The 26,610-nt window shown below is 47.1% G+C and overlaps 1 protein-coding gene across 15 annotated transcripts in view; it reads right to left on the bottom strand.

Annotated features, from left to right (window-relative positions):
* The window catches only part of TRRAP (transformation/transcription domain associated protein), a 113,454-nt gene that overhangs the window by 15,442 nt on the left and 71,402 nt on the right, over nt 1-26,610 (bottom strand). For 9 of the 15 annotated variants that reach the window (XM_086691277.1, XM_086691274.1, XM_086691278.1 and 6 more), the window contains 17 exons: nt 26,334-26,455; nt 25,804-26,017; nt 23,836-24,015; nt 21,793-21,939; nt 18,508-18,627; nt 18,024-18,311; nt 17,718-17,855; nt 16,965-17,077; nt 16,442-16,577; nt 13,305-13,496; nt 10,495-10,723; nt 9,640-9,905; nt 8,982-9,082; nt 4,826-5,027; nt 3,517-3,681; nt 1,729-1,819; nt 275-474 (listed from right to left, as the gene is read on the bottom strand). In XM_086691277.1, the coding sequence (XP_086547403.1) occupies nt 275-474; nt 1,729-1,819; nt 3,517-3,681; nt 4,826-5,027; nt 8,982-9,082; nt 9,640-9,905; nt 10,495-10,723; nt 13,305-13,496; nt 16,442-16,577; nt 16,965-17,077; nt 17,718-17,855; nt 18,024-18,311; nt 18,508-18,627; nt 21,793-21,939; nt 23,836-24,015; nt 25,804-26,017; nt 26,334-26,455 (2,904 nt within the window). The remainder of the gene's footprint in view (nt 1-274; nt 475-1,728; nt 1,820-3,516; nt 3,682-4,825; nt 5,028-8,981; nt 9,083-9,639; nt 9,906-10,494; nt 10,724-13,304; nt 13,497-16,441; nt 16,578-16,964; nt 17,078-17,717; nt 17,856-18,023; nt 18,312-18,507; nt 18,628-21,792; nt 21,940-23,835; nt 24,016-25,803; nt 26,018-26,333; nt 26,456-26,610) is intronic. The other 6 variants (XM_086691282.1, XM_086691283.1, XM_086691288.1 and 3 more) reach the window with 3 other exon arrangements.

Below are 26,610 nucleotides of genomic sequence, written 5' to 3'. Positions count from 1 at the left end.
GCGCACACCCACCACCACCGCGGCCCGGGTAACTGCTGCTAAGTGATACTTAATTGAGCACAGTAATAAGCACGTCAAGGCCAGCGGAACTTTCTCAATTTCACCTCCTTCTCAAGTTTCCTGCTTCAAATATTTGGGGCTGCATTAGTGCGCAAACATTAACTATCTGCTTACTCTACTGTTCGATTCGACAACACAGACATAAATGAGCAGGCACCCAACCTGAAGGCAACACGGCCCAAAGCACACGGGACGATGGGTTCTCTGCACGTACCTCTTCGTGCCAGTTTTCTCTGAACCAGACCATCTGATCGACGATGCCTTCCAGGGAAGACAGAAGTGTTGGGTGCAGTTCTCGCTGCATGTGCATGATTCGGCTGCAGCGCCACATTGGTGCTGTTGCTCTTATGGGCCCTGGATCTGATGCAGAATGGGACTGGTTACCCACTGAACTTGGCTGCTGCTGTCCAGAATCTGAGAGCAACACACACAACGCCAATGTCAGCGCAAAACTGGCCCGATGCGAGAGCTCGGTGCTCTAGAGGACCCATCGGCCAAAGCAACGCTGTTCCTGCCGGCGTGTTAGCACATCACAACAGCCGGCTCCCCAGGGGCTGGGTGGGAGCCGCCCCAGCTCCGCAGAGAGGTGCACCGAGGGACTCAGGCCCACAGAACGCCACTGCCTACAGCCTGGCCTCCAATGTGTCGGCGGAAAGCGAACAGGCCCGTGTGCTGAGCGGTGAAGTGAGGTGAGGGTGCATGAGTGTTCGTGGTCCTCTCCTTTTTAACTTTGCTCAAAGTTTGAGCATTTCTTAAATGTTTGGAAAAAAATTCTTCACATTCCTTGCAGACAGCTCAGGGAATCTGAACGTACTTAATGGGCAAGTCTCCATGTTCTCATTGAGGAAAGCCAGACCATGTACGTTAAAAACGTATTTTTAAAAAATACAGTCATCTGCCATGTGAGAAATACGTCGTAGAACCCAAGGCCCGTTTTTCTAGCTTCGGCTCAGTCAGAAGAAAAAAGCCTTAATTTTCAAACGACCAAACCACACATCCACCTGGATGTGGTGGCCGTGAGGCCAGCACAGAGACGTGCGTGCAGTCCCTGGCTCACCCAGCTCATCAGCTGGGGGTGCAAACGTGCCCAGTGGGTCAGGTCACCTTTTTAAATAGTCTCTGGCCTTGCAGCATAAACCACCGGGTGTTAAAAACGTCCTGAAGCAAAGGGGCTTCAACTGCTCACACAGTACCATGTGCAGTGGGCAACTGAAACCATTAGTAAGTTATTAACATACGAGTACTGTTCAATATGGATTAAAACCCTTCTGGTTTGAGTAAATTTTCACATCTGGTAAGACTGATTTCTATGCGGATTCTTCTGACAGCAGAAGATATTTCTTATAAAGGACACGTATAGTAGGTGACACTTACATTGCTTACCAGGACACATTACTGAACTTTACAATTTGAGGTAAAAATTTCATATGTTTTTTTCTACTTATGGACCAAATCACTCAGGTAAACAAACCCTATTAAACCACAGCAACGGCAAACCACTGACTTCCCTCAGTGATCAGGTTTTGCCTCCCAGCCCCGAAGTGTCCTCTCACTGGCTAGAGACAGACAGGCTGAGGGCGGGAGCGTGTCCGCAGCCGTCGGCACATGGAATGCCCCCATGCAATGAGCCCTCCTCGGTCTGGCCAGCTGGCCCCGCCCGAGACATACCGCTCTTGTAGCGTTCCCGCTGCTCTATTTTCAGGGTCAGGTACAGGGTCCGGATGGGAAAGTAGACCGCCTGGGGATACACGCGTCCAACCTGCTCAGAGACACGGAGCACAAAGAGCACTGCTCACCACTGTGCTTCTAGATGAGGACAATTTGTATGGAAAATAACTTGTCGTTCATAAATGGGCGGGGGTCTGCATCTGGACCAAGGAGGCAAAATACTACACCACTGAGCTAATACACGAGTTCGGATTAAACAGCAGGTAAAATACCTAGTTTCCCTCGAAAGATCTGAGAGAGATCAACATGGTGCCCAACTGGTTCTGCCTAGGGACAGATGGTTAATGACAGAGAAACCACTTTCGTTTGATTTGGCAAATCTGAGGAGGGCAAAACACACTGGTCCCTGGATCCTACTTGGGTAAGTAACAGGGAAACACAAAATGACACCAGTCAGTCTTTATGTTAGGCAATTCACTGGGAACCGATTCTATTAGGTTCATTAGTGAAGAACTTTATTGTACGTGACGGCAGCAAGGAGGATGCTGAAAATTTTCTATTTAAGATAAGAAACACCAGTCTTACCAAACTGGGGCTTTATGGCTTCTTCGAAAGGTCTGAATAGCTACTATCATGTTACTCACACTCTTCAAAACGTGCCCAGAAGACACCAACGACATCTAGCTCTAGATGTTCAATGAGGACAATACCAAATAGACTGAATCGAGCAGATAAACGTCAAGCAAAATGCCAGCACCCAGAAACATAGCTGCAGTCTCTCGAGGGAAAAAGTAAAACCATTTCTGGGTACAACGTGGATGATGCATCTCACGTAAAGACAGATGAGCGTCATATTCCTAAACGCTCAGTTGGGAGCCACTTCATTCATGAAGTCAGTCACGGGGCTAACTTTACAGAAAGAAACACAGTCAAGGGGACTGTACATGAGACAGAACAGTCTCCAAACGTCTACTGTCTGGGTCCTTCCTCTACCCAGCAGGCTTCTCACAGAAGAGGGACAATCTGAAATCATCTCAACTAATGGTCATGAAAGCCCACAGGACCCCAGTGTGTCCCATCTCCAAAGCCCGTCCCCAGTGCACACAGCTTTCACTCTGCACAACTGCACGAGGTGGGACAAGGCTACCATTATGCTGACTTCAGTTTGAAGGGAGGCTCCAAAGGGTTCCGGCACGATGATGGGAAACCAGCTACGATCAGATACGCATTTCACTGTATTTCAGAGTAATCACTAGTAACTGTACATTTTAAGAGAATGCTTGTTTCATCTGCATCTTTATGTGGCATCATACGCAAGCAAAAAAATTAGCATTTTAACACGTAACAACCGAGTGGATTATTTCACTGCAACCTTGACCTATTCTTCAATCACTTCTTTTTTTTTTTCTTAAGGCTTTTATTTTTTGAGAGCGAGCGAGCGAGTGAGCAGGGGAGGGACAGAGAGAGAGGGAGACACAGAATCTAAAGAAGGCTCCAGGCCCTGAGCTGTCAGCACGGAGCTCAGAGCCCGACACGGGGCTCGAACTCACAAACTGCGAGATCATGACCTGAAGTGAAGTTGGATGCTTAACACACTGAGCCACCCAGGTGCCCCTAATTCTTCGATCACATCTAATTGTGCTTCAGATCAAGTGATGTCTAAATGTGTACATCTTCCTATCTTTCACTTATTTTCAGTATTTTGAGCATGCACTTTCTTTCCAGAAAAAAACAATGTGAAATGAAGACATAATTTTCTTGTGAACAAAGAGACCTTGTTATTCGCACCTGGCTAATAAGGTTCAAAAGCAGCTTTCCCTCAGAGCCAACCAGGCAGGTGAGCAGCTGGGGGATCCAGGCCAGCCACTGGATGGGCGGCACGCCGATGCAGTACTTGTCGACAGCATCTGCCAAAGTATTTTTGTCGTCATCAAAACTCAGAAGCCACAGCACCTAAGACAGGAGGAAAAATCCCAGAGGTGAATAAAAATTCTGACGCCCTTAATCGGTGCCTTTTCCCCAACATAGCACATAGAATAGCCTTATGGGCAATGTGTGAAAAATAAGTACGAAATGGCCAATGCTGCTAAACTTCACGTATAAATCACAGACGGATAAAAACCCAAGTGTGCACACGGTTCTTATGTAGACTCAGCATTACTGACAATCATTAACTGCCCCAACCTGCCGGCGACCAGTGGCCAGTGACCTCCGAATTCACACTCACGACCTCACCAAAACAAAATGGCCTTTTGCCAAAAATCTCTGATGAACAGCACCCCGGCGTCAGGTGGGCCACACGCTGGCAGCCTGGTGTCCACTGTCTGCAACAATTATATCGAGAAGTAGGCAAATCCGAAGTCAGATACTTAGGCAGCTTCTTTGCATCACTATAGCCAGTCTGTGTTTCTAGGGTCACTCTTAAATACTAGGTGCTGACATTCATTCCAGATGTTGACGTCAAATCAAGGAATCCTAAGAAACCCAAACCCTTAACAGACAAAACAGAAAGCAGAACTTACTCCTACATTTTCTACAAGGATTAATTCTGGGTTTTGTTTCTGTTTCTTGAATAAACTGATAAGAATTACATAAGTAAAAAGACGAGAAGCCACGCTGAGGAAGCAGCCTCAGGGTCAAGCAGTCACCCTCGGCATGGTCCATGGCACGGTGCTGGGGTGACATGGGACAAGAACTCTAGCAGCTGTGACCTCACCCTGCAGTGTCTGTGGAAGTCAGAGGATCCCACGCCCCCTGCGACTAGAGCTGAGCAGCTCTGTGACCGTGCGCACCTTCCCTGCAGGTGAGATGTGAGCATCTATGGGGTGTCCAGCAGGTAAGCACCGCTCCCCCCACCCCGCCCGCCGACAGCCTCCCCGGCAGTCTCCAGAGGGAGACCCCACAGAGAACACTGGACTCAAGTTTTCTTAGTTCGCAAATGGAACCATGACAGATGCTGTCAAGAGTGACGGGGACCGATGGTGCAGGCGGGAGACAGTCCCCCCTACCCCAGCACGGATTAGGAAACAGCCGATTCCTCGTGGAAGCCTTAAGGCTACTGGAGGCCCTCGGGGAAAACCGGTTCTTTCGTTCTCACCTTGGCTAAGTATTTCCTCGATTTGCTCTCATTCTGATGCCGGCAGGCGTGCAGGTAACAGGTGATGGCGGACACCCCGAGGTGCAGCTGCCGCTCCTTCACGAAGATGTTCTCCAGGTAGTCGCCCCACATGGCCCAAGCTTTCACCAGCACGTCGTGCATTTGTACAGCTGCAGAAAAGGCTTTGTTTGCTTCCTCAGATCTGAGAGGACACAAATCAGAGCATAATTATTTTTAGGTGAGCTTTGTGTAACATAAAACCAAGCATTTTAAGATGGATAATTCAATGGCGTTTAGTACACTCAAAATGTCATACAACTGCTACTCAATTGGGTTCCAAAACACTGTCATCATCCCAAAACGAAACCCACACCACGGAGTAGTCGGTCTCCGTTTCCCCCAACCTTTAGCCCCTGGTGACTGCCAGCCAGCTTTCTGGCCCTGTGCCTTGACCTAATCCGCATGGTTCGTATAAACGGGATTACGTATCATGTGATTTTGCATCTGGCTTCTCTCAGCACAGCGTCTGAGGTTCACCTATGTTGTAGGCAGCGTCAGCCTCTCGTTCCTTTTTACGTCTCACTTCTGTCTGTTGCACTGCTTACCTGTTCACTTGAGCTGTTTTGCCAAGTTTTGTCTGTGCCGGCTACTGTGCACAGAGCTGCTATGAACACTAGTGAGCAAGTGCCTGCTTGAGCGCCATTCCTAATTCTCTTGGCTATGCATCTAAGACTGGAATTCCCAGGTCACAGGATAACTCTGCATTTAATTTTTTGAGGAGCTGACAAACCATTTTCCACAGTGATTGCACCACGTCAATAGCTGCAAATAAGAGACGGTTTTGCATCTTCCAACAACGTACAAGACACGAAAGAACTAGATATTCCTGCCCCTTCTGAATCTAAATGCAGATCGAATCCAACCGCATGAAAAGGATCATACGCCATGATCAAGGTCAAATGAGATTTATTGCAACACAAGGTGGTGATCAACAAACAAAAAGTCAGCCCATGTGACGCATCACATGAACAGAATGAAGAGGAAAAACATGGAGCCCATCAGTTGGTGCAGGAAAAGCATTTGATGAAATCCAACACCCTTTCATGATAAACACGGCCCACGAACTAGGTATGGAAGGAAACTACCCTAACAGAATAAAGGCCACACACAAAAAGCCCCTGGGTAACATCACACTCAGCGCGGAAAGGCTGAAATATCTTCCTCTATGATCAGGAACAAGGCAAGAACTTTCACCACTTCTCCTGAACTCAGTATTGAAAGTCCCAGGTAGAGCAATTAGGCAAGAAAAAAGCAAAGGCATCCAGATTGGAGATGAAGATGTACAATTATCTCCATTTGCAGATGACACGATCTTACGTAAAGAACACCCCCAAGAATCCACACACACACACACACAAAACGATCAGAGTAAATAAACACTTCACAAAGTTGAAAATGTAAGAGAAGTATACAAAATTCAGTTGTATCTCTATACTTTAGCAACGGAGAATCTAGAAATAAAGTTAAGAAAATGAATTACAGTAACATTAAGATCTTTTAGGAATCATTTAACACAAAAAATGCAAGACTTAGATGTTAAGAGCTATAAAACACTGTTAAATGAAACAAAGATAGACACCTCTTGTGTTCGTGAACGGGAAGATTTAATATCATTATGATGACAATATTCCCCAAGTTAACCTACGGATTCAAGCTCTACAATCCTGGCTGCCTCTTTTACAGAAATGGATAACCTAACGTTCACGTGGAAAAATGTTAGCGACTCCAAACAGCCAACAATCTCGAACAAGAATCAAGCTGAAGAACACTTCCCTGTTTCAAACTTTACTGCAAAGCAACAGTAAGCAACACGGTGTGGCAGCCGTGTAAGGACAGATGTACATCAGGGGACGGAACCGAGTGTCCAGAAGCAAACCTGGATTCCTCTGGTCGACTAACTTTCAAAAAGGGTGCCAAGGCCATTCCACGGGGAAGTAAGTCTTTTCAAGGAATGGTGCTGGGACACAGTACGTACAAGTGCCAAAGAACGTATCTGGACCACTACCTCATGCCACGTATAAAAATTAACTCAAAATGGTTAAAGACCTAAATGCGAGAGCTAAACCCGTAAGACTCTTTCAAGAAATCACAGAAGTATATCTTGTGACCGTGGGTTCGGTGGTGGGGTCTCAGCTATGGCATCACAAGTACGAGCAGCCTAAGAAAAAGGATGCACTGGACTTCGAAACGAGAGGCTGTGTGCGTTGGGGGCACCGGCAAGAACATGAGGCGTTGCAGTGACACACCCGACAGAGAGACCTTCGTCCACACGTGTAAGAACTGGAGCTCGAAGGTAAAAAGTCAGATAATCCAACTAAGAAATGGGCAAAATAACCGAACACACGTCTCCGGGGAGAAGGATAGATGCTCAACACCAGCCACCACCAGGAAAAGGACGGTCAACACTGCAGCGAGGCACCAGCACGGCCGTGATCAGCAAAGTGGGAAGTAATGAGTGTTGGCAAAGATGCGGAGAAACTGGAAAGCAGAGACTGCTGGTGGGAATGTAAAATGGAGCAGCCACTGTGCAAAACCATTTGGCAGATTCTCAAAAAGATAAAGTGCCACACGCCACAGAGTGATTTCACTCTGAAGTATGTGTCCCCAAGACCAGTGAAAGCACACGCTCACACAAAACCTTGTACATGAACGTTCACAGCAACATGACTCACAGCAGCCACGAGCAGAAACCATCCAACTGCCCATTAACTGTTGAGCAGATAAATAAAATGTACAGAAACAGTGGAGCGTTCTTTACCCACAAAGTGGAGCAAAGCACTTGCATCGGCTACAGCACAGACAACGCCTAAAACCACGATGCTGCGTGAGAAGCTGGGCACAAAAGGCCACAGACTGTATGGTTCCGTTTATATGAAATGTGGAGAATGGGCACGTCATAGAGATAGGAAAAGATTAGCAGCTGTCAGGGGACAAAGGAAGGAGAAAATAGGGAGTGACTGCTAACAGGTATGTGGTTTCTTTTGGGGATGATGGAAAGGTTTTAGAAATAGCAGGTGGTGATGTGTACCACTCTGTGAATGTACTAAAACCCACTGAACCGTATGCTTTCAAATGGGTTATTTTATGTCATGTGAATTTAAAACACTAAAAACAACAACAACAAAAAAAACCTTTTACTTTGACAAAATCACTTCCTTATTTAAAATAAGCTAAAGAAGTAACCCCTATTGTTGAAAACGTGAGAGTTTGAGAGCGCTTCAAACTCTACATATGGCATCGAGCAGCATCTTGTCAGTATATCTCATTTGTACACTTCTTATAAAACTTCATCTGATGTGCATTTCTGCAAAACAGGATTCTGTGACCTTTTTCTGTAACGCACCAGATGATAAGCAGGTTTAGGCTTCGTGGGCCCAACAATTTGTCACAACTGTGGCTGTAGTGTGAAAGTGGCCACACAGGCAGTGTCAGTGGGGATCGGTGTGTCCCAGCACATCACTTATAAAAACCAGATCCTGGCTGGGTTTGGCCTGCATGTTACTACCGACTGGTCCCCTGCTCTAAAACAGGAAAGGTCTGGGGCGCCTGGGTGGCGTAGTCGGTTAAGCGTCCGACTTCAGCCAGGTCACGATCTCGCGGTCCGTGAGTTCGAGCCCCGCATCGGGCTCTGGGCTGATGGCTCAGAGCCTGGAGCCTGTTTCCGATTCTGGGTCTCCCTCTCTCTCTGCCCCTCCCCCGTTCATGCTCTGTCTCTGTCCCAAAAATAAAAATAAAAAACGTTGAAAAAAAAATTGAAAAAAAAAAATAAAACAGGAAATGTCTCCATAAAAGGAATGAAATCACCTCTGGTCCAAAATGTCATGCTGCGAAAATGGGGAAATGAATCCATGCCATCAGCATTTTTGTGTCCAAGCAACTCATTTTTAAAAAAAACGCCTCTAAGTTCTATACATCAAACTGGCTTACCAATCTGCCACAACTTACTATCTTCACAGAGATAGGACACCTGAAACATCACACCTGACAACTGTCACCGAACCAGACTTTGAGCTTCACAGGCACTTCAAGTTATAAAAAACTATTTACATAATCTGACGAATTTTCCTCTTACTCTCCTTCTACGTAACATACATACTTGTTGATCTGAGCCAAGAACATTCCCTTCAGGGCGTAAAACTCAGCAGTCATCTCTTTTGTGAAGTATTTTAGGTTTGTAGATTCAATAACTTCAAGGCCCTGTTTAAAAACAAACAAAAAAAGTAGGAAAAGAGTTACTGAAATTTCATCAAAATATTTACCTAGGCGGTAAGCCCTAAAGGTCATCGACAAGTGTACGTGAAGTTGACAGCAGACCTCTCCCACCACAAACAGCTCTAGATAGACAGACAGACAGCTCCTAAGTGAATTGCTAAATGCCAGATTCAGTGCTGGACACCTTAAAGGATACTGTTTTTTTCTATAGCTTTATGCGTCTGGTTCGTCTCTTCGTTTTTATTAACGTTCCTCTGATCGTCATCAAAATCTCCCTTATACCCTCATAATCAGTTTTTCATTTTCTTTCCTTACATAACCTTAACCAAGAGTAGTATAGAGCTGAGACCATAAAATGTACTTCAAACGCTCCAGTGCTTTCCTTTGCCTTTCGGTTTTTGAAAGGACAGTCTCCCACTAACGAAGCTGTGCTTTCAGAAAGTTCTGGCTCGCTTTCCCTACAATCTGCACCAGGAGTTCGCACGTGGGCACTCGCTCTTCGCCGGACCGCCTCAGCAAAGGGGCTTCCGCTGTCACTGTACCTGCATACACTCGTTCTTCCCCATGACTCCTGCCAGCTGGAGGTAGCATTTGACTTGCTGTCGAATCTTCTGGAAGCAATCCACAATAGGCACAGTTGGAATAGTGTGAATACGACTTAGTATGTCCAGAGCTACATTGACCAGTCCTTGTTTTCGGGCAATTTTCCCATACTGGATGATCGCAGAAGCAGACGCGTGCACCCCGAGCATGGCATTGTTTGAACTTGGATCGTGCTGAGAACTGTTTTCATATGCAGTTACAATCGCTAGAGAGCAAAGAAAAGAGCTATCAGTCTCCGCGAAACATTTCTCAAAGTGTTCCACGATAAGGCTTAAATAAAAAATGAAAAACACACACACATGGCTTATGAAAACGGGAAGCTCTGTGAGAAACCCGTTACCTTTCCTTGCATTTTACACAAAGAAAGTATTTTACTCAAGAGTAAGGTGTAAAAAGCGCTGACTAGTGAGCTGAGCATTTACCATCGTGGCTAACAAATGGCGAAGGTGGCTCTACACAGAAGTCTGGCGGGGTGAGGGGATGAGCCAAAAGGCCCAGGAAAACTGGAGAAGCCTCCACACGGCCACCTTCAAGTGGCTCTTCCTCGGGCACCTTCACAACGAGCGCCACACCCCGGAGCTCCGATCCCCCGGCCTGCACCCCAGCAGCCCCTGTGCCAGCAAAGTGTTAACAGGGTGGGGAAATCTCCCCACCTTTCACTGCCTTCACCTCTACCCTTGCCATACCAACCACCACCTACCCAACCTGCCAGAAAATAGAAAATCTGGTAAAAGAAAAAAAACACGACAAAACCAAGACATGAAACCAGAACAGTGGGGTGTCTGGAAAATTACATGATGAATGCATGCCGGACCAGGTAGGTTTACCCTGGTAATGATGCTGCCTCCACATGAACACGCTGCTCCAGTGGGACAAGTCATCAGACACGATGGGCAGCCGGTTCCTCCAAGTCTTCACCACCGTCTTCATGTCATGTAGGCTATTGTTCCGGCCCAGGTTGGTCGGCTGCAAGCCTGCGTTTATTTGTGCAGCTTCCTGAAGTTCAATGATTTGCTGGGCTGCCTGAATGGGACCGGCAGAAGGGATTCCACGGTAAGCATTAAAGAGCACATGAGGAACATAAACCAGAGCCCTTCAGCAATCCAACGACTGTCAGGCTCTCACGACTCACCGAGGAAGCTCTCCAGCTCGTACAGACACCTCAAGGCCACGCTTCACTTACTCTTCACCCCAAAGTGTGCTCCTGTGCTCCCCCCACTTTTAAAAGCTCAGCTCTGCGGCTACTGCAATAGGAGAGGGACGACAGTGGTGTGGGCAGCACACCTTGCTAACGGCAGTCCCCCCACACTACTTCTTCCCCATTCCCTCTGCCACCAACGAAGTGTGGCTCTCCTACCGAGCTCAGACCACAGCAGCCTGGCCCCCTGCCCTCAGGCCCTCCTTCCAGCAACTTAAACCCAGAGGCACACCATGCATCTGAAAACAGGATTCACAGGTGATCCCTTTGGGCTGGCACATACATCTTCAGTCATGTCTCTCGTGGGTCTGTCCAATTCAGTGCCCTTCACACCCGGATGAGTTGCTGGCTCCAAACTTCTGGAAATGCCCTGGCACAATCCCGATCCTATCCAAATCCTACCTGGAAGGTTCTCCTCCCTCCCACAGGGATTTCTCCCTTCTCTAAACCCTGTGTTTACTCTGTCCTACCACACGGCACTGAATTCTTGTTTTAAGTTTTGCTTCTTATGGCTGTCCTCTCTCTCCAGCTGGATGCTCCTCTGGGGCAGAATTTTTGTTTCAAAAGTGTTACATCCTCACCACCATGGCACTAGGCTTGGCACCTGCTATCTCGTTGACTGAGCTTAGTGGAAGACACTGCCTGCATGAATCTCTGCTCTCTATCTGCACCTCAAGTTCAGGGCATTGCCTTCAGTGTCCTGAAACCTCCCTCTCACCAAAACCTCACCAGAAACCCAACAGTGGGGTATTTCTTTTACAACAGCTTTACAGACATACAATTAAAATATCACTGAAATCACTCAAGTTTTCAGTTCAGTAGTTTTTAATATATTCTCAGCACTGTAGAACCATCAACACCACCTAAGTATGGAACATTCTCATCACTCCCCACAGCGGCCCTGGACCCGTTCAGCGGCCTCCCTGCATCCTTCCTCCCCACGAAGGTGACAATCACTGGCCTGCTCTGTCTCCGTGGAGTGTCCTATCCTGGGCACTTCTTAGAAGTGGAGTTAGACGGCATATGGCCTTCTGTGCCTGGCTTCTTCACTCAGGGTATTTCTAAGGCTCACCCACCTGTACCAGGACTCCACTCCTTCATACTGCCCAGACACGCCACTTTTTATCTACTCGTCAGTGGAGGATCACGTGGCTAGTTTCCACATTTTGGCTATTTAATGTACACTATGCTGCTGGGAACATCAGCGTACAAGTATTTGTGTGGTTGTGTTTTAATTTCTCTAGGACTGAAACTGCTGTCATACGGTCATTCTACACTTCACATTCTGAAGAACCGGCAGACTGTTTCCAGGCTATTTTATAATCCCACCAGCAGTATAATGTGGGTTCTAATTCTTCCACATCCTCACCAACACGTTACTGTCTTTTTTTATCCTAGTAGGTGTGAAATAGTATCTTGCCATGGTTTTGATTTGTGTTTTCCTAATGACTGATGATGCTGAGCAGCTGTTCCCTTGCTTGTAAGATCATCTGTACATCTCCTTTGTAAATGAAATTGGGTTCCTTATCAAATTTGGGCAGTTTTCAGCCCTTATTTCTTCAAATGCCCCATCAGCCCCTTTTCTGGCTTCATTCCTTCTGGAATCCCTACTATGGTAAGTACGTTGGTACACTAATTCTATATTATTTGTAAAATGCACCCACTTAAGTCTCTGCTCAGTTAGCTCTGTGGTCAGCTAGTTAACCAGAGATTTCCCCAAAGACCAGAACCAGTTAAGTCTCTCGGCCTTTGCTGAGGGGCCGTGGGCCTGCCCTGGCATGCATTTGACACTCAACCAGGCGATTTTCAGTCCTGCCTTAGCTGTCACTTCCTGCTTATACAGAGCCTCAAGGGCAGCCAGAGGGGTGCGAAGAAGGGGGTTCTATGGAGAGAAGCAGCACATGTGAGGGGCTGTGGGGAGAGTGGGGAGACACTGCGTCAGAGCTGAGCAGCTGAACAGGTGGCCTGTGTGGCTGGAACACACTGTCAGCAACAGGGAGATGACCCATAGAGGAAGAGGCTAAGGCACAGGCTAGACCGGCAATCTTAAGGGTCTCTGAGGACACAGGACTTTTTAGGCTGCGCAGTGGCATCACACATTGATGGTGGCACAGGGGACGTGAAAGCAAATGCCTAGAGCAAAATTAAGAATCCTCAAAGTCACTCGTGGGATGTCATATGTCATTTACAGCCCACAGAAGCTCCCAAAAGAGAAGCCACATTTCATCCCTCAGGATTCAGACTCTGGCCTTCCTTTCGCTGAGGACCAGCTTGAATGAGAGAGGACAGGACAGGTAAGAGGATCTTCCTCTCGGTCATCCAGGTCAGTTTACGGACCTAAGCCTGGCCAGGGGGTGGCCTGCTGTGACGGACCCCGAGACTGCCCGAGGACACGCGTGTACCCACCTGGAGAAGAGGTGTGTGCACGTGCGACACCACGTGCGGTAGCCGCCGCCACTCGCGGATGGCCAAGCTGCTGGCCATCTCCACCAGGCGCTCGATGAAGCTGAGCTGCTGCTCCTCGGGGTGGCAGATAGCCAGGTACCCGCGGTACATGTTGACCTTCCAAGCCATCTCTTTGGGGCAACTTACTTCCACCTGGTGGTGAAAACACAGTGCGTGGATGCAATGGGCAAACTTCCTTTCAGTGTGAAGGGTCAACATGGTAGGCCGATTGTTTGGGAGCCAATTTTACAAGGAGATAAACAGACATTAAGCCATGAATAGATGCTTCTTTTCTTTTCAGAAGTCAGGCATGTAGATTGCATTTCCTAGATACTCTCCTTTTCCCAAAACCAGTGAGCAGCCAAGTCTCTATAGGGTCCTCGCTTTAAGGTCATTAGTGATTCCAAAAAAGAGGGAAACTGATCGCTGTTGTGACAGAAAAGATTAACGACCACCACTCGGCTACAAAGTCAGCCAGAGAATTTCCAAAGTATTAAATACACATTCACCTCCACTCGAATCAATATAATTCTGAATTGTTTCCAGTTCGTAACTATTAGCCTGAGAAACTAATCTAACTTGTTCCATGTTATAGAAGGAAGCAAAAGTCGATGGTTTAGGTTAGGAATATGAGAAAACACTCATAAATTTCACTGTCACTTAATTTCCCCTAGATTTCTTCTATCTTAGTTATCAGTTCTATTATGAAGCAGACTGAGCCCAGAGCGGTCACATTTCCTCTCGTTGGCTCTGACCCGGCCCCCCCGACACATGGCTCAGAGTCCACATGCTCCCCTTTCTGCCCTCGAAAGCTCTATTTGCCAACCACCTGCTGAAGAAAGCATTACAACTTGTCTCATTTGATCAGTCTCTTACAGAGCATTTAAAAACACAAATGATAAAAAAATTAAGGTCTTTTCAAAATAATCTCTGTGTGTTAAGAAGAAAGCATCTCTCTGTTGAAGGTATTTTATAGGATTTGATGTGAGACCAACATAACATTCATTCTGAAGCATCTTTAGCAAATAAACACGATACACATTTTAGTGCCCTAATACCATCTAAATCACATAAGTATCATACTCTGGTTTCTCTTCAGATCGAATAAATCTTTCGCCTTTTACTAAATCACGTAAGTATGATGAGGATGGTGAAGACAGCGCCATCCTGCATTCATAGAACTCTCTGGCTTGTTTTTCTGACACCTCACTTCTTCAAGCACGTTCACATTCACAGCCTCTCTTAATCTCAATAACCCAATGATGGAAGAAATTCAGGAAGACAGACTTGTCAAAACATGTGATTCTAATATAATCCTCTAAAATCACACCGACCTCACATTTTCTGGACTTAAACACTATTCAAGAAGATGGGCTTTTGTCAATCACCACACCTATCCTCTGTAAACCAAGAACACAGGCATCTCTTCTGTTTCCTATGCCATTTATTAAACCAAACCAAGAAATAATGGTACGTCTGCAAGCAGCCCTGGAATCACAATGCACAGGAACGAAAACAGAAGTCATTTGATGTTTTTCCTTTAAGTATTAGTAAATGAGTAAATAATTTTGGACTATGAAAACTACTTGAATTTATTGCAGACTCCTAAGAATGTTTATTCACATCCTTTGAGCTTTTTCCTAATCAGCCTTACAAGTCTTTGGAAAATTATCAAGTGCTTCTGAAAGAAGAAATTCACTGATCAGATTATGGATAGCACGACGCTGCGTGTATTTGGCTAAGTGAAATCCTGGGAAGGGAGTAAAAAAGAAACATCAGATCGAGCTATAAATATTTACTCAGTAGAACGTAAATACATTTTGTCAGGAAAAAAAAAAATCTGTATTTTACCCATAACACGAGACTGGTCATCTCTGGGAGTAACAAACTCCCTGCATCAGATGAGCAATTTCCAGATCCCAACCCCAAAGTCAAGCCCTGTTCACACGGTCTGTGACCATCTCAGTTCCATGACCTTCTACATGTTTGTTAAAGAGTAACATCAGGAACCACAGTAACCACAATACAGGTTAAAGTTCTGGACTCCTCATGTGCGAGAAAGCAGCCCCATAATCCCACGTGCTCTTGCTGTCTCCAAATGACAAGAGAAGAGGAAAATCAGTGGTGTGGATGTAACTAAACCCTACTGGGTAGAAGGGCAGGTGAGGACAGGACGGTAGCACTTCCTTCAGCTCAACCCCAAGCATGAACGTCACAGGGAAAAGGTGGAGAGCCGAGGAGGAGCAGGGAAGGAGGCCGAAGGGGAACAGGAGGAAGGGCCCAGATGACAAATGAGGAGCAAAAAGAACAGCTGCATCCGAGGACTGCCTAACGTGGGGTCCAGATGACACAGAGTCGTACCGTGCAGTACTGCAGCTTTCGGGGCCTGATCTCCCCCAGGGGAGAGGGAGGGAGCTGCACCTCTGTGCCCACTTTCCCGCTGGGTACTCAGTTCTGCTGGATGGAGCTTCATCTTAAAAAATGTGGAGCTCAGGGCGCACCTGGGTGGCTCAGCTGGTTAAGCATCCGACTCTCAGGTCATGACCTCACAGTTCCCAGGATCCAGCCCTGTGTCAGGCTCTGCACTGACAGCACGGAGTCTGCTTGAGATTCTCTCTCTCCCTCTCTCTCTGCCCCTTCCCTGCACTTGTGTACCCACTGTCTCTCAAAATAAACTTAAAAAAAGAAGTGGGGCTCAACCAAGTTAATGACTCAAGTTCCGTTACGCTACGTTGCTTTCACTCGTGCGACACAGAACACGCTTTGTAACCACATCACTCAGCAGACCTTACCGCCAGGCCCGGCCCGGGATGCGCCCTTGCTGCCTGCACTTCCAGCCGTGCTTCTGCACCAAGTCCGCCTCGACGGACTACTACTTAATCTAACGCCTAGATGGAACCGATCCAGGAAAGGGGTTAGAGACGACCAAAAATCATGCCTGCTTCCCAAGTGCTATTTTTCATCTGCCAAAATGCCCAGTTTGTTCTAAGTGAAGAGAACACTCTAGAGACTGAGGGCTTTGTGGAAGGGACCCGCGCGGCTGTGGAGAACATAATCTGGGCCCAGCGAGTTATCAGGCAGCAGGAAAGTGGCCTCACCTGCACCAGTGCCTCCTTCATGGCGGTCCAGTTGGACACCCGCCAAGCACACTCGAGGACGAGGTAAGGGTTTATGTGCCCTTTGGACTGGCCATACTCCGTCAAGGCTTCCCATTGGTTTAACTCCTTCGAGCACCTAGAAGACCAGGGATTCAAGAGCACAAGGTCAGTTACCAACACACTCGCAGACTGAGACAGGGCAGGAGACGAGACATTAAGTCGTTTGTTGCCATTCCACAGAAGAAAACAGAAATTTTCCCCCCAGAGCAAGTTTTCCCCCGAGGTGCCCATGGCAGTGAGCCACCCGCTCTCTGAAATAACAGCTCCCCCAGAACACCAAGGGCTGCCCGCCACAACACAGCGGAGAGCTCGGAGAACTGGAAGAAGTTGTTCCTTGCTTCATAACAAGGCCAGAGCGAAAGTAGGGAAGTCCCCTTTTAAAAACACACGTGAGGAAATTTCAGAGACTTTTTTTACTGGATCTCTTCACGGACTCCTGAATGCATCAAGCACGCTGGCGTACCGAATCCAGTGGTCCTCCCAAAGCTGGTACTCTGGGAAGATAGCAGGGGACGCGTTACTCCTCTCATGCTCCTTCTTGGCTTTGTCCATTGCCTTCTCGTAAGCTTCTTGTGCCTGGAGAAGTTAATCATGCTCTCAATTATTTAGGACAACCTGGACCTCAGGCCTGGGGGTGCCCTAAGCTCTTCTCTAAGATCACTGCCACCCGAGAGGCTCCACGTGCACAGGGAACAGGGATGGCCCCCGTACCTCCCGCCCCCTCGCCCGTCACAACAGACAGTGTAGAGACCGCCGAGCCCCAGGATGAATCTCTCTGTCCCTCAGTGAGGACAGCAGAGCCCAAAGCTCGTGCCTGTTCTGGAGTTTCTGCGGCTCAGTGTCCTACACAAGGCTGAGAGCCATAGCCTGGGACAGCGGCCCAGGCTACATACAAAGGACAAACACGAGGATTAAGATTTCAACACTGAATGTAATCTACCTGCCACTTCCAACAGGACCACTGACTGCAGATAAAAAGCATCCACGTTAGCAACTAATGGTAAAGGATCGTGGACTGAGTTTCAAAAATGTTCGTGTCATGTATGTGTGTTTCTCTTCAACTGAGATTTCAATCAGAAGGCCTTTCTACGCAGGGTAAATGTTTCAAACAAACACGTGAACTTATTTAACGTGAACTCTGACTTGACAATGTTAGAAACCACCTCTCCTCCTCCATGCGGCTTGGCCGGCTCATTGGACACTGGGTGGTGGCTACCTGCTCAAAGAATCCGTGCTGCTCGTAAGCAATGGCAGTCGCCGTCTCTGAATACTTGCAACGCTTCTGCCACAAACCAGCCCACATATCTTCCTCTTGTAACAGAGAGTACAGTTCAGCCAGGGAGTCCAGGATCTCCTGAAAACAGAGCATGGTTTCTTGAGTGCTCTGGATAAAAACCTTTCCTCTTCCTCCCAATAAAGCAACGTCACTGGGCTGTAACTTAAAATCGCTCGGGAGAGGCTTACTGAAACCGTGAGGCCCCAGGCCAGGAAGACGTGACCCAGAAGGCAAGGTGGGCCTCACCTGCTGGGGTGGAGTTATGCTCTCCTGCTCATAAAATTCCGTGGTTTGCTTCGGCTTAATCTGCAGACTCAGACCTTTCTCAAAAGCCTGGTGCTCCAGCATTAACGTGGACCGGAACCAGAGGTTGTGTGTCTTCCCCAAATACTTCAGAACGCAGGGCCTGATGGGAATTGGGGGGACACACTGGGACATGGCCTCGACGAAGCAATTCAGCGCGCTGGGCTGACAATCCCGCTGCACCTGGTGGCTGCCGCTGCACAGGAACGGGCTGATCTCACCAGCCAGAGCCTACAAGCGAAGCACACGTGAACTGAGGTCTTTGCTCTCTTACACAGCATCTGACAACATTTGGGGAGGATTCACCATTAGTGAATGGGACGTGGTTGCCTCATCCTTTGAAACTGAGCCAAGATTGTTTTCTTTCACCGAGATTTATCAACACCGAAAACCACATCTTCCAAAACAGGATGTAAGACAGACTCACGTGCTGCTGTCTGTCGGACAGGATTTTCCACAATCTGGGAAAAAGCTGGACCCACGTCTTTTCTGCCAGTGTTGTGGAAATGTGACAGAGCTGGACAAAAGCGCTGAGCAGTGCTCCCGTCTACGGAAAGAACAAAGGTCCATGTAACCACGCAGGGGGTCTCATGTCCACGCTCAAGATACTGCTATCTCTGCTGTCTCATGCTTTATCAGACACTTATCAACTGTCAAATTTTCAAAGATCAAGCGTCACAGCAGAGCATAAACACAGATTCTGAGCATGAGGAACCCATGGGTGCTTAGGAGTCAGTGACGTGCCTACATATTTTTAACTTCTTTTAAATGTTTATTATTGAGAGAGTGAGCGTGCACACGTCGGGGGAGAAGCAGAGACAAGGAGACAGGATCCAAAGCAGGCTCTAGGCTCTGAACTGACAGAGAGCTTGATATAGGGGCTCAAACTCATGAACCATGAGATCATGACCTCAGTGGAAGGCAAATGCTTAACCGACTGAGCCACCCAGGCGCCTCTACATTTTTTGACTTTTAGGGCATTTTCTAACATGGTTCCACCACGTCCAAGAAGTATAAACGCAATGCTGACACAGATGTGTTAACAAGAGGCACAGGGACTCCATCAAAGCTGGAAACATGAAAGAGGAAAAGAGGAGGAGCACATGCATAGAAGGGAAGTTCTTGGCCAAAGAGTACAATTCTGCAGAACAGATCAAGAACTGAAGATCCAGAGTGTCTGCAGCTGACGGCCGGCGAGATAGAAAGAGCCAGGGTCAGGAACTAAAAGCCCGGATGGTGAATCAAATCCACAGATGCCTCTGACTTTGTCCACAGCTTTGCTGGTTTTCAAAGTCTGAATCGGCTGCCGATATTTCCTACAAACAGGCAGGTTTCAAGCCTGCTGGAAGCCCACTGGGCCCATGGGGCACACCTCCCCACAGAGACAGGGCTTCAGGGACACATGCGTCATGACCAGGCTCTCCTTTCTCCAACAGCAAACCGAGGAAGGGAAATCACCCTCATGTCCACATCTACTAAAAATGCAGAAAGCAAAGCTACGAACATTTCAAGGAACATGGGTGAAAACATTTAATAAGTGAAGAATGCTCCGGTTTGGTACTCGGGCTGCCCCGTGAGGCAGACGGACATGAAACGACCACGGAGGACCTCGGTGGCTGCCCCCTCCTCCCCGGCCTCGGGGGCCTCCTGCCTCCAAGTCAATCTAGCAGAGACTGGAGCGCTGAAGGGCCGGCCACACGTGTTCACACACCTGCTGCTCATCTCGAGCCGTGAGTCGGGGATTCCGCAGGTCCCCGGCCTGTACTCATTCACACACTGTCACGGAGAGGCTGTGGTGGCTCTGCCAACGCCAAGGAGAACAGGAGGGGACATTGGCGTCAACACGTTTCTCACAGGGAGGAAGACGGCCAATTCTGGGACAAGATGCCCAGGGCAGAGGAGAGGGCAGGAGCACCTGGTTCCATGAAGGACCCGACCCATTCACGTGCCTCCTAGTCCCTCTGGACTTAGAAACAAACTGTCTGGAGGCACCGACTGGCCCCTGACCACTTCACGGGTGGAGGGGCCTCGGGAAGGAAAATGTCAAGGTCAAATAGACTTATAAACGCAGTGACTTATAACCCCACCTTGCTCTACAAAAAACAGAAATATGAAAAGTAACTTCCATAAACACGTGCTAAAATAACATGAACGCCACTCCGACTTCTGAAGCCTCCCGGTGGCTTTCACTGTTCTCCACAGCACTCACCAGCCCACACAGCCACACCGATTTTACCTCTGTTTATTATTTCCCCCAGTAGAACAGGAGCCCCACGGGGCTGGTACTCTTGTCTGTTTCATTCAGTTACACGAACTGCTAAAATGTACTCTGATCTTTCACAATGAGCTGATCATTAAACTTATGCCAAAGCAACCAATGAGTCAGTATCTACATGGTGACTTATCATGGCGACTGTCAGCCAAGAAAGGCCTTTGGGTTTGGGGGCACTGACCCACCACCCTTCTTTCCAGCAGAAATGACAGGAGGGACAGGGGCCTATTAAGTCTTCAGTTGTGAACAAAAGTGTGTCATCTACATGTAAGAATGCTCTGCTTCCGTTCTGTGCACAGGAAGACAAAGTGTTATGTTTATCCACACATAAACACAATGATCACTCAGATGCAAATTAAAGTTTGATTTAACGCACAAAAATACAGAATGGGTTACCAGAGAATTTTAAATGTACAAATTATCTGTGACAAGTAGTTTGTTTCTAGTTTTTTTCACCTAGGTCTTGGTTTGAACAGAATCATCGCTGTTTCTTTGTAACACTCTTCAAAAACAACTTGGTGTATTGGCCTTAACCAATTCTTGTAGTCTTTAACTAAAAATCATCACTTCTATAATTAACCTAAGAGTCTGAGGAAGTCAAAAAGCTTCTAGCTGGCTATATCCCAAAACAGATGCATTTGGGGGCGCCTGGGTGGCTCAGTCGGTTGAGGGTCCGAGTCTTAATTTCGGCTCAGGTCATGAGATCGATGGAACCCCACGTAGGGTTCTGTGCTGACCCAGAGCCTGCTTGGGATTCTTTCTCTCCCTGTCTCTCTGCATCTCCCCAACTTGTGCTTTCTCTCAAAAAATCCCAGAAAACAAAAAACAAAACAAAAGGTGCGTCTGGAGGACCTTTCCCTACAAAGTGAACTTCATTTACCATGTTAACCTATTCTTATTTTCTTTTTTTTTTTTCCCAACATTTATTTATGTTTGGGACAGAGAGAGACAGAGCATGAACGGGCGAGGGGCAGAGAGAGAGGGAGACACAGAATCGGAAACAGGCTCCAGGCTCTGAGCCATCAGCCCAGAGCCCGACGCGGGGCTCGAACTCACGGACCGCGAGATCGTGACCTGGCTGAAGTCGGACGCTTAACCGACTGCGCCACCCAGGCGCCCCTCATTTTCTTTTTATTGCATTTGAAAAATAATTCAGCAGTGTCTCATCTTATATTTTTAGTAAACAATTTCATCCTTTCTTTCAAAGGACAGCAGTGGGAAAAATATTTTCTCCCACAAGATACTCTAATTCCTTCCTCAAATCTTTACACAGAATATCCACTTTGGTCTCACAGAATTACGATAGCGTCAACTGAGAAAAGTGAGAAAATACGTCTAATTTGTAGAAGAAAACTTCACACTGCTGTGGGGTAATCCTGCTCTAGGATTCAAAATATTCAGGGGAGAAGACCACCACCATCCCTCGGAAGCCACACAGACCTTCACCTCCCGGAGAGTGTCAAGGAATTTGTCGTGTCTGTTGGTTAACATGTGCAGTTGGTTCCCGATGTCCTTTTCAGAAAGCTCTTTGGTTTTGGGCGTGCTGGTCTGGTCTCCCGGGGCCAGCTCGATGTCAATCTCCACGTCCTGTGAAACAGAACACAAACAGGCAAAAACAAAAAGTCAGACAGTTAGAGAAAACCCAGTAAACAGCTCTTGCAAACTCCTTGTTACAGTTTTGGCAAGTAAAATTCTAGGCAGTTTCCCAGAATTTTAAAACTATGTAAATCCTTTGAGCTCTAAAATAAACAAAGCAGATGGACTAGATCAGACTTCTCTCTAAATGACACTATGGAAAGATCACTGTTTTGCTCTTCTATTTGGATTGTGGAAAACAAAATGAAAAAGTGCCAATTCTAAACAGTAAAAATAACAATGATAAGGAATTACAGCCTATCATTCCTCAAAATGCAGTATAGCTGCCTCGTTCATTCAGATTAAGAATATGGTCAGGGTCACTGCACAGAACCTGTTGGCACAATGTTTTATATGACTCATTCCCAAAAAGGAGTAAACCCTTCTTTCTGTCTGAAGCCTCTGAGAAGTCACAGCCAAAATTCAATCATCAAGCAAGCCTCTGAGTTATCAACCATTTGGTATGTGCCCCTGAAAAAGCACAACAATGACTTCCAAGTTGGCAATTTACTTCATACAGGAGAGTAACAGGAAGGAAAGATCGTATCACTAGATCATCTAGTGTTCAGCAACAGAAGGAGATTTTAAATTCTTATTTGATAATAGAATGAGTAGATATCCCACATACAAGAGTGGCATCAGACTACCCTTTCAGAGCAAAAAGGGTGCCTCCTTTTGCAATCCTGGGTGGCTGCTTCTAAAACCCAGCACTCCAGGGAAAGACTGAGCTTCCAAGAGCAAACAACCTAAAGGAGACCCAAGTTTAAAGGTCTATGCCTGGAGTAGTGGTGGCTACTCCTCATGGAGCACTGAGGGCCATCGGAACAAAGACCTCAGCCTTGCTAGCCAGTTCTGGGCTCCAGGGCTGCCCCCACCAGGACGAGGTGGAGACTTGGGAGGTTCACAGCAGGCTGCTGGTAGAACCTGCTGGAGCCCTGGGAGGTGTCCCTCCCTAGGGTAGTGCTGTTAACACAACATGGCTTCTTCTCACTTGGGAGAGAAAAATCACCGAACACTAGAATAACCTGTACTAAGCAAGACTAGCTCACAATAAAGTGATCTATCTCGAAATTAAATGGCAGTATGAGATGCTTATCAATTTAACCTAAGTGTCTATCAATAGATGAATGGATAAAGATGTGGTGTGTGTAAGTAGAATGGAGTATTATTCAGCCATAAAAAGGAAAGAAATCTTGCCATTTGCAACAACATGGATGGATCTTGAAGGCATTCTCCTAAGTGAAAGAAGTCAGACAATGACAAAAACCCTATGTTCTCACTTATATGTGGAATCTTACAAAAAAAAAAAAAATCTTACGGAGAACAGACTGGTGCTTGCCAGAGGCAGCAGGATTAAGAGAGGGCAAAATGGGCCAAGGGGGGGCCAAAAGGTATAAACTTCCAGTTATAAGTCAGTCATGGGGATGCAATCAATGTATATATAGCATGGTGACTATGGGTAATGCTACTGTATTGCATATCTGGAAGTTTCCAGGAGAGTAAATGTTAGAAGCTCTCATTAGAAAAAAGATCTGGTAACTGCGTGGTGACACATGTTAACTAGAGGTATCCTGGTAATCATTTAGTAATATATACAAATATTGAATCGTTACATTGGACACTTGAAACTAACATAATGTTGTATGTCAGTTACACCTTGATAATAAAAAAAGAGAACATCTAACTGAACAGAGGTACCACATCCAGAACTTTCAGGTACAGACAGGTTTCAATGCATTGCTCTTGCCCTCCCAACCCCCCCCAAAATCTAAGGCTGACATCAAATTCGTCCACAGAAATGGGAATTCTGCTGTGAAAAGGAAGGGACCACACAATCTGGAGCATTACTTCCTCTTTGGACTCGCTGTTCTCTCGCTCCCGAGGCTCCTGCTTGACGTGTGTGACCATGGCGAAGGCCGCTCGGTCGTGGCTGTCGGCCAGGTTGATGACATTGGTGATGGACGGGAGCATGGCTCCTTGGCAGCTAGTACCAATGGGAGTGCTCTTCTCACACACCGCCAGAAGCAGCTGAAAGGATTCATGAGAAGAAGACAAACCTAGAACATCAGCCTGGCATTTGGGGCGCAGGGACCCATGGTTGACACCTAGTTCTCACGACTGGCACACATAGGGTGTTGACTCGTGAGCCCACAGCTCTGCTTCTCCCCAGCTCAGTCAGACAAAGGGTCTGAACTTTTCCTCCAGACACCCCTCACTCGGCACCTCTGACTCGGTGTCTGAGCAGAAATTCAGTATCTTTCTCCCCTACCAGACGGGCTTCCTCCTGCTATCAACTCCTGCCCAGACTAAGTTCCTAACTCATGGACTTCCTCTTCCCAAATCGTCTCCTCACACACAGCTGACTCAGCGCTCTTCTCCCTGTGGCCCCCAGTGGCTTCCATGGCCGCCAGAGGACAGTGCAAGCTACTCAGCATGGCTCACGAGCTCATCCCTGACGTAACACTCGTACCCACACCCAATACTTCCACGACTATTCCCCACATCCCGATACGCTTTGCCACCTGGCCTTTGCCTCTCGACCTGGATGCCCCCAAACTCAGCCACTCTTGCCCCTGCCCCGGTGGAGCTGAAGTGTCATGGGGAAGGACAAGCCCAACATCAACACGTAAACAGACACATAATAACAAACAGAAACAGAAAACAACGACAACAACCAATAACCCAAAACCAAACCAAAAAAGATACATACTCACTGTAAGAACAGAGCCAAGAAACAGGGAGACCAACAGAACAAAAGGGTGCCCCTTTTAGCTTAGGTGTTAAGAATGTGGCATGTCTGAGAACACAAAAGGCCAGTAGGGCTGGAGACCACCGAGGGAGGAGGGAGACAGGGAGGTCAGTATCGGGCTGGAGAGAGGAAAGGGTCTGGTCACATGGGGGCTGGAAAGACGTGTCCTGGAGGCTGGATTTTGTGCCAAGTATAAAGGCAAGGAGTGACACACACAATCAGCATTATTAAGGACAATTTTGCAACAATAACAAAACTAGGGTGGTGAGCAATGATGGTGGCCCCAAGAGGGCAGAAGAAGAAAAAAGGGTGAGAAGCAGGTGGCCCTGAACTGGTAACCCCTGGCAACGGACCAGATGCACAGGACAAACGAGGCAAGGAATGGCAGATCCCCAGCTTGTGCCCCTAAAGAGGATTCCACAATCTTCTATCTCATTAGGCAAAGTAATTTGGTAACCTTCTAGCTTCACTTGTAAACAAGCAGACTAGAATTATCTGCATAGCATCGATAACCGATGGGAAACTAAGCTGCCTGGTGTAGTAAGCAGATAACTAAGCCAATGAAAGGCAGCGGATATGAACAAGAAACAAGAAAACAGAACTCTCCCCACAATCCTGTTAGAAACATCTGACCATCCACCGAATCGGTCTGACCATTTCACACAGGCCTCTGTCACTGGCATGCTGGCCCCTCACACTAGGGGATCAAAGTCTGTGGCTTTGTCAGGCTGGTCTGGCCTGGCTGCTCTACCTTCCTGCTCTAAGAATGATAAGACGTGACACAGTACATTAAATCTTCAAGGGCGCATAGACAGAATTTACAATTTTCACAGTTGAGGAAAAACAAACCTCTGGCTACACACTAAAGAACACTATTCAATTTTCTAGGAGTTTAAAACCACCCCTAAAAAAACCCCTTGAGCTGAAAACAAAGCTTTAAAAGTCTTTGTTTTCTTCCTGGAAGAGAGGACAGCAGTTTATGGTGGAGGTTTCTAATTCATCTCAGACAATGTTGATGCCTCCTGCTTCAGTGCCCTGCCAGGGACGGCGAGCTGAGCCCGTCCTACCTCAATGCACTGCTTAATCCAGAAGTGGTTCCCCATGGCTTCCCAATTCTGGGAACAGGTAACGTAAAGCAGGCGCTCGTATACCCGACGTTTCATAGAGTTGTCAAAAACCTCGAAAAACTTTGCCCTGATGAGGGGCTGGGCGCAACGCAGCCCGGAGAGGAAGGCTGGCTCGAGTTTTGCAGTCAGCTCACTGCCAGACAGCGTCTCATCCCTGAAATGGAAAGAGGAACACGGGGTGGAAGAGCTACACCAGAGGGGGGACTCTACAAGCCGGAAGCCAACAGGCAGAAAACAAGCGGGGGAGAACGCTCCTAAATGCCGCTACGAAAGCCGAGAGTGAATCATGAATTACCATAGGCCGACGCAGCATTTGAGCAAAAGGTGCGTTAATGGCACAAAAATATGTTCTGGGATTAAGTGCAGGTATGTTTAAAATTTAACTATCGTGAAGAGATTCAACGTTACGTAGGTTAAAGAACATACTGTTAGACACATACGCGCAATGTTTGGTTAACCGCTGTCATTACCTGTAGACATAGTTAACGAGGTCTAAAAACTGGGCATTTAATTCAAGGTCTTCCGGAAAGCGCTTTTCTATGTAGGCCATCATTTTCACAAGCAAAATGGACTTCTCCCGGAGTGTAGGTGTCTGTATGAATTGGGTTTTTTTTAAAAGAAAAGGTCAATTACGTCTATTTGAGAAAAGATAAATTCAAAAGCATTTCAGCCATCTGCTTTATTTTTTAAGCTCCTAAAATTTTGTCAAGTAAAGTAAGACAAGTTCATTTCTAAATGGAAAGAGCC

Source organism: Puma concolor, chromosome E3 (assembly GCF_028749965.1).
Source record: "Puma concolor isolate L17-30 chromosome E3, mPumCon1.1.hap2, whole genome shotgun sequence".
Taxonomy (NCBI): domain Eukaryota; kingdom Metazoa; phylum Chordata; class Mammalia; order Carnivora; family Felidae; genus Puma; species Puma concolor.
This window is presented reverse-complemented; position numbering and strand designations above follow the sequence as displayed.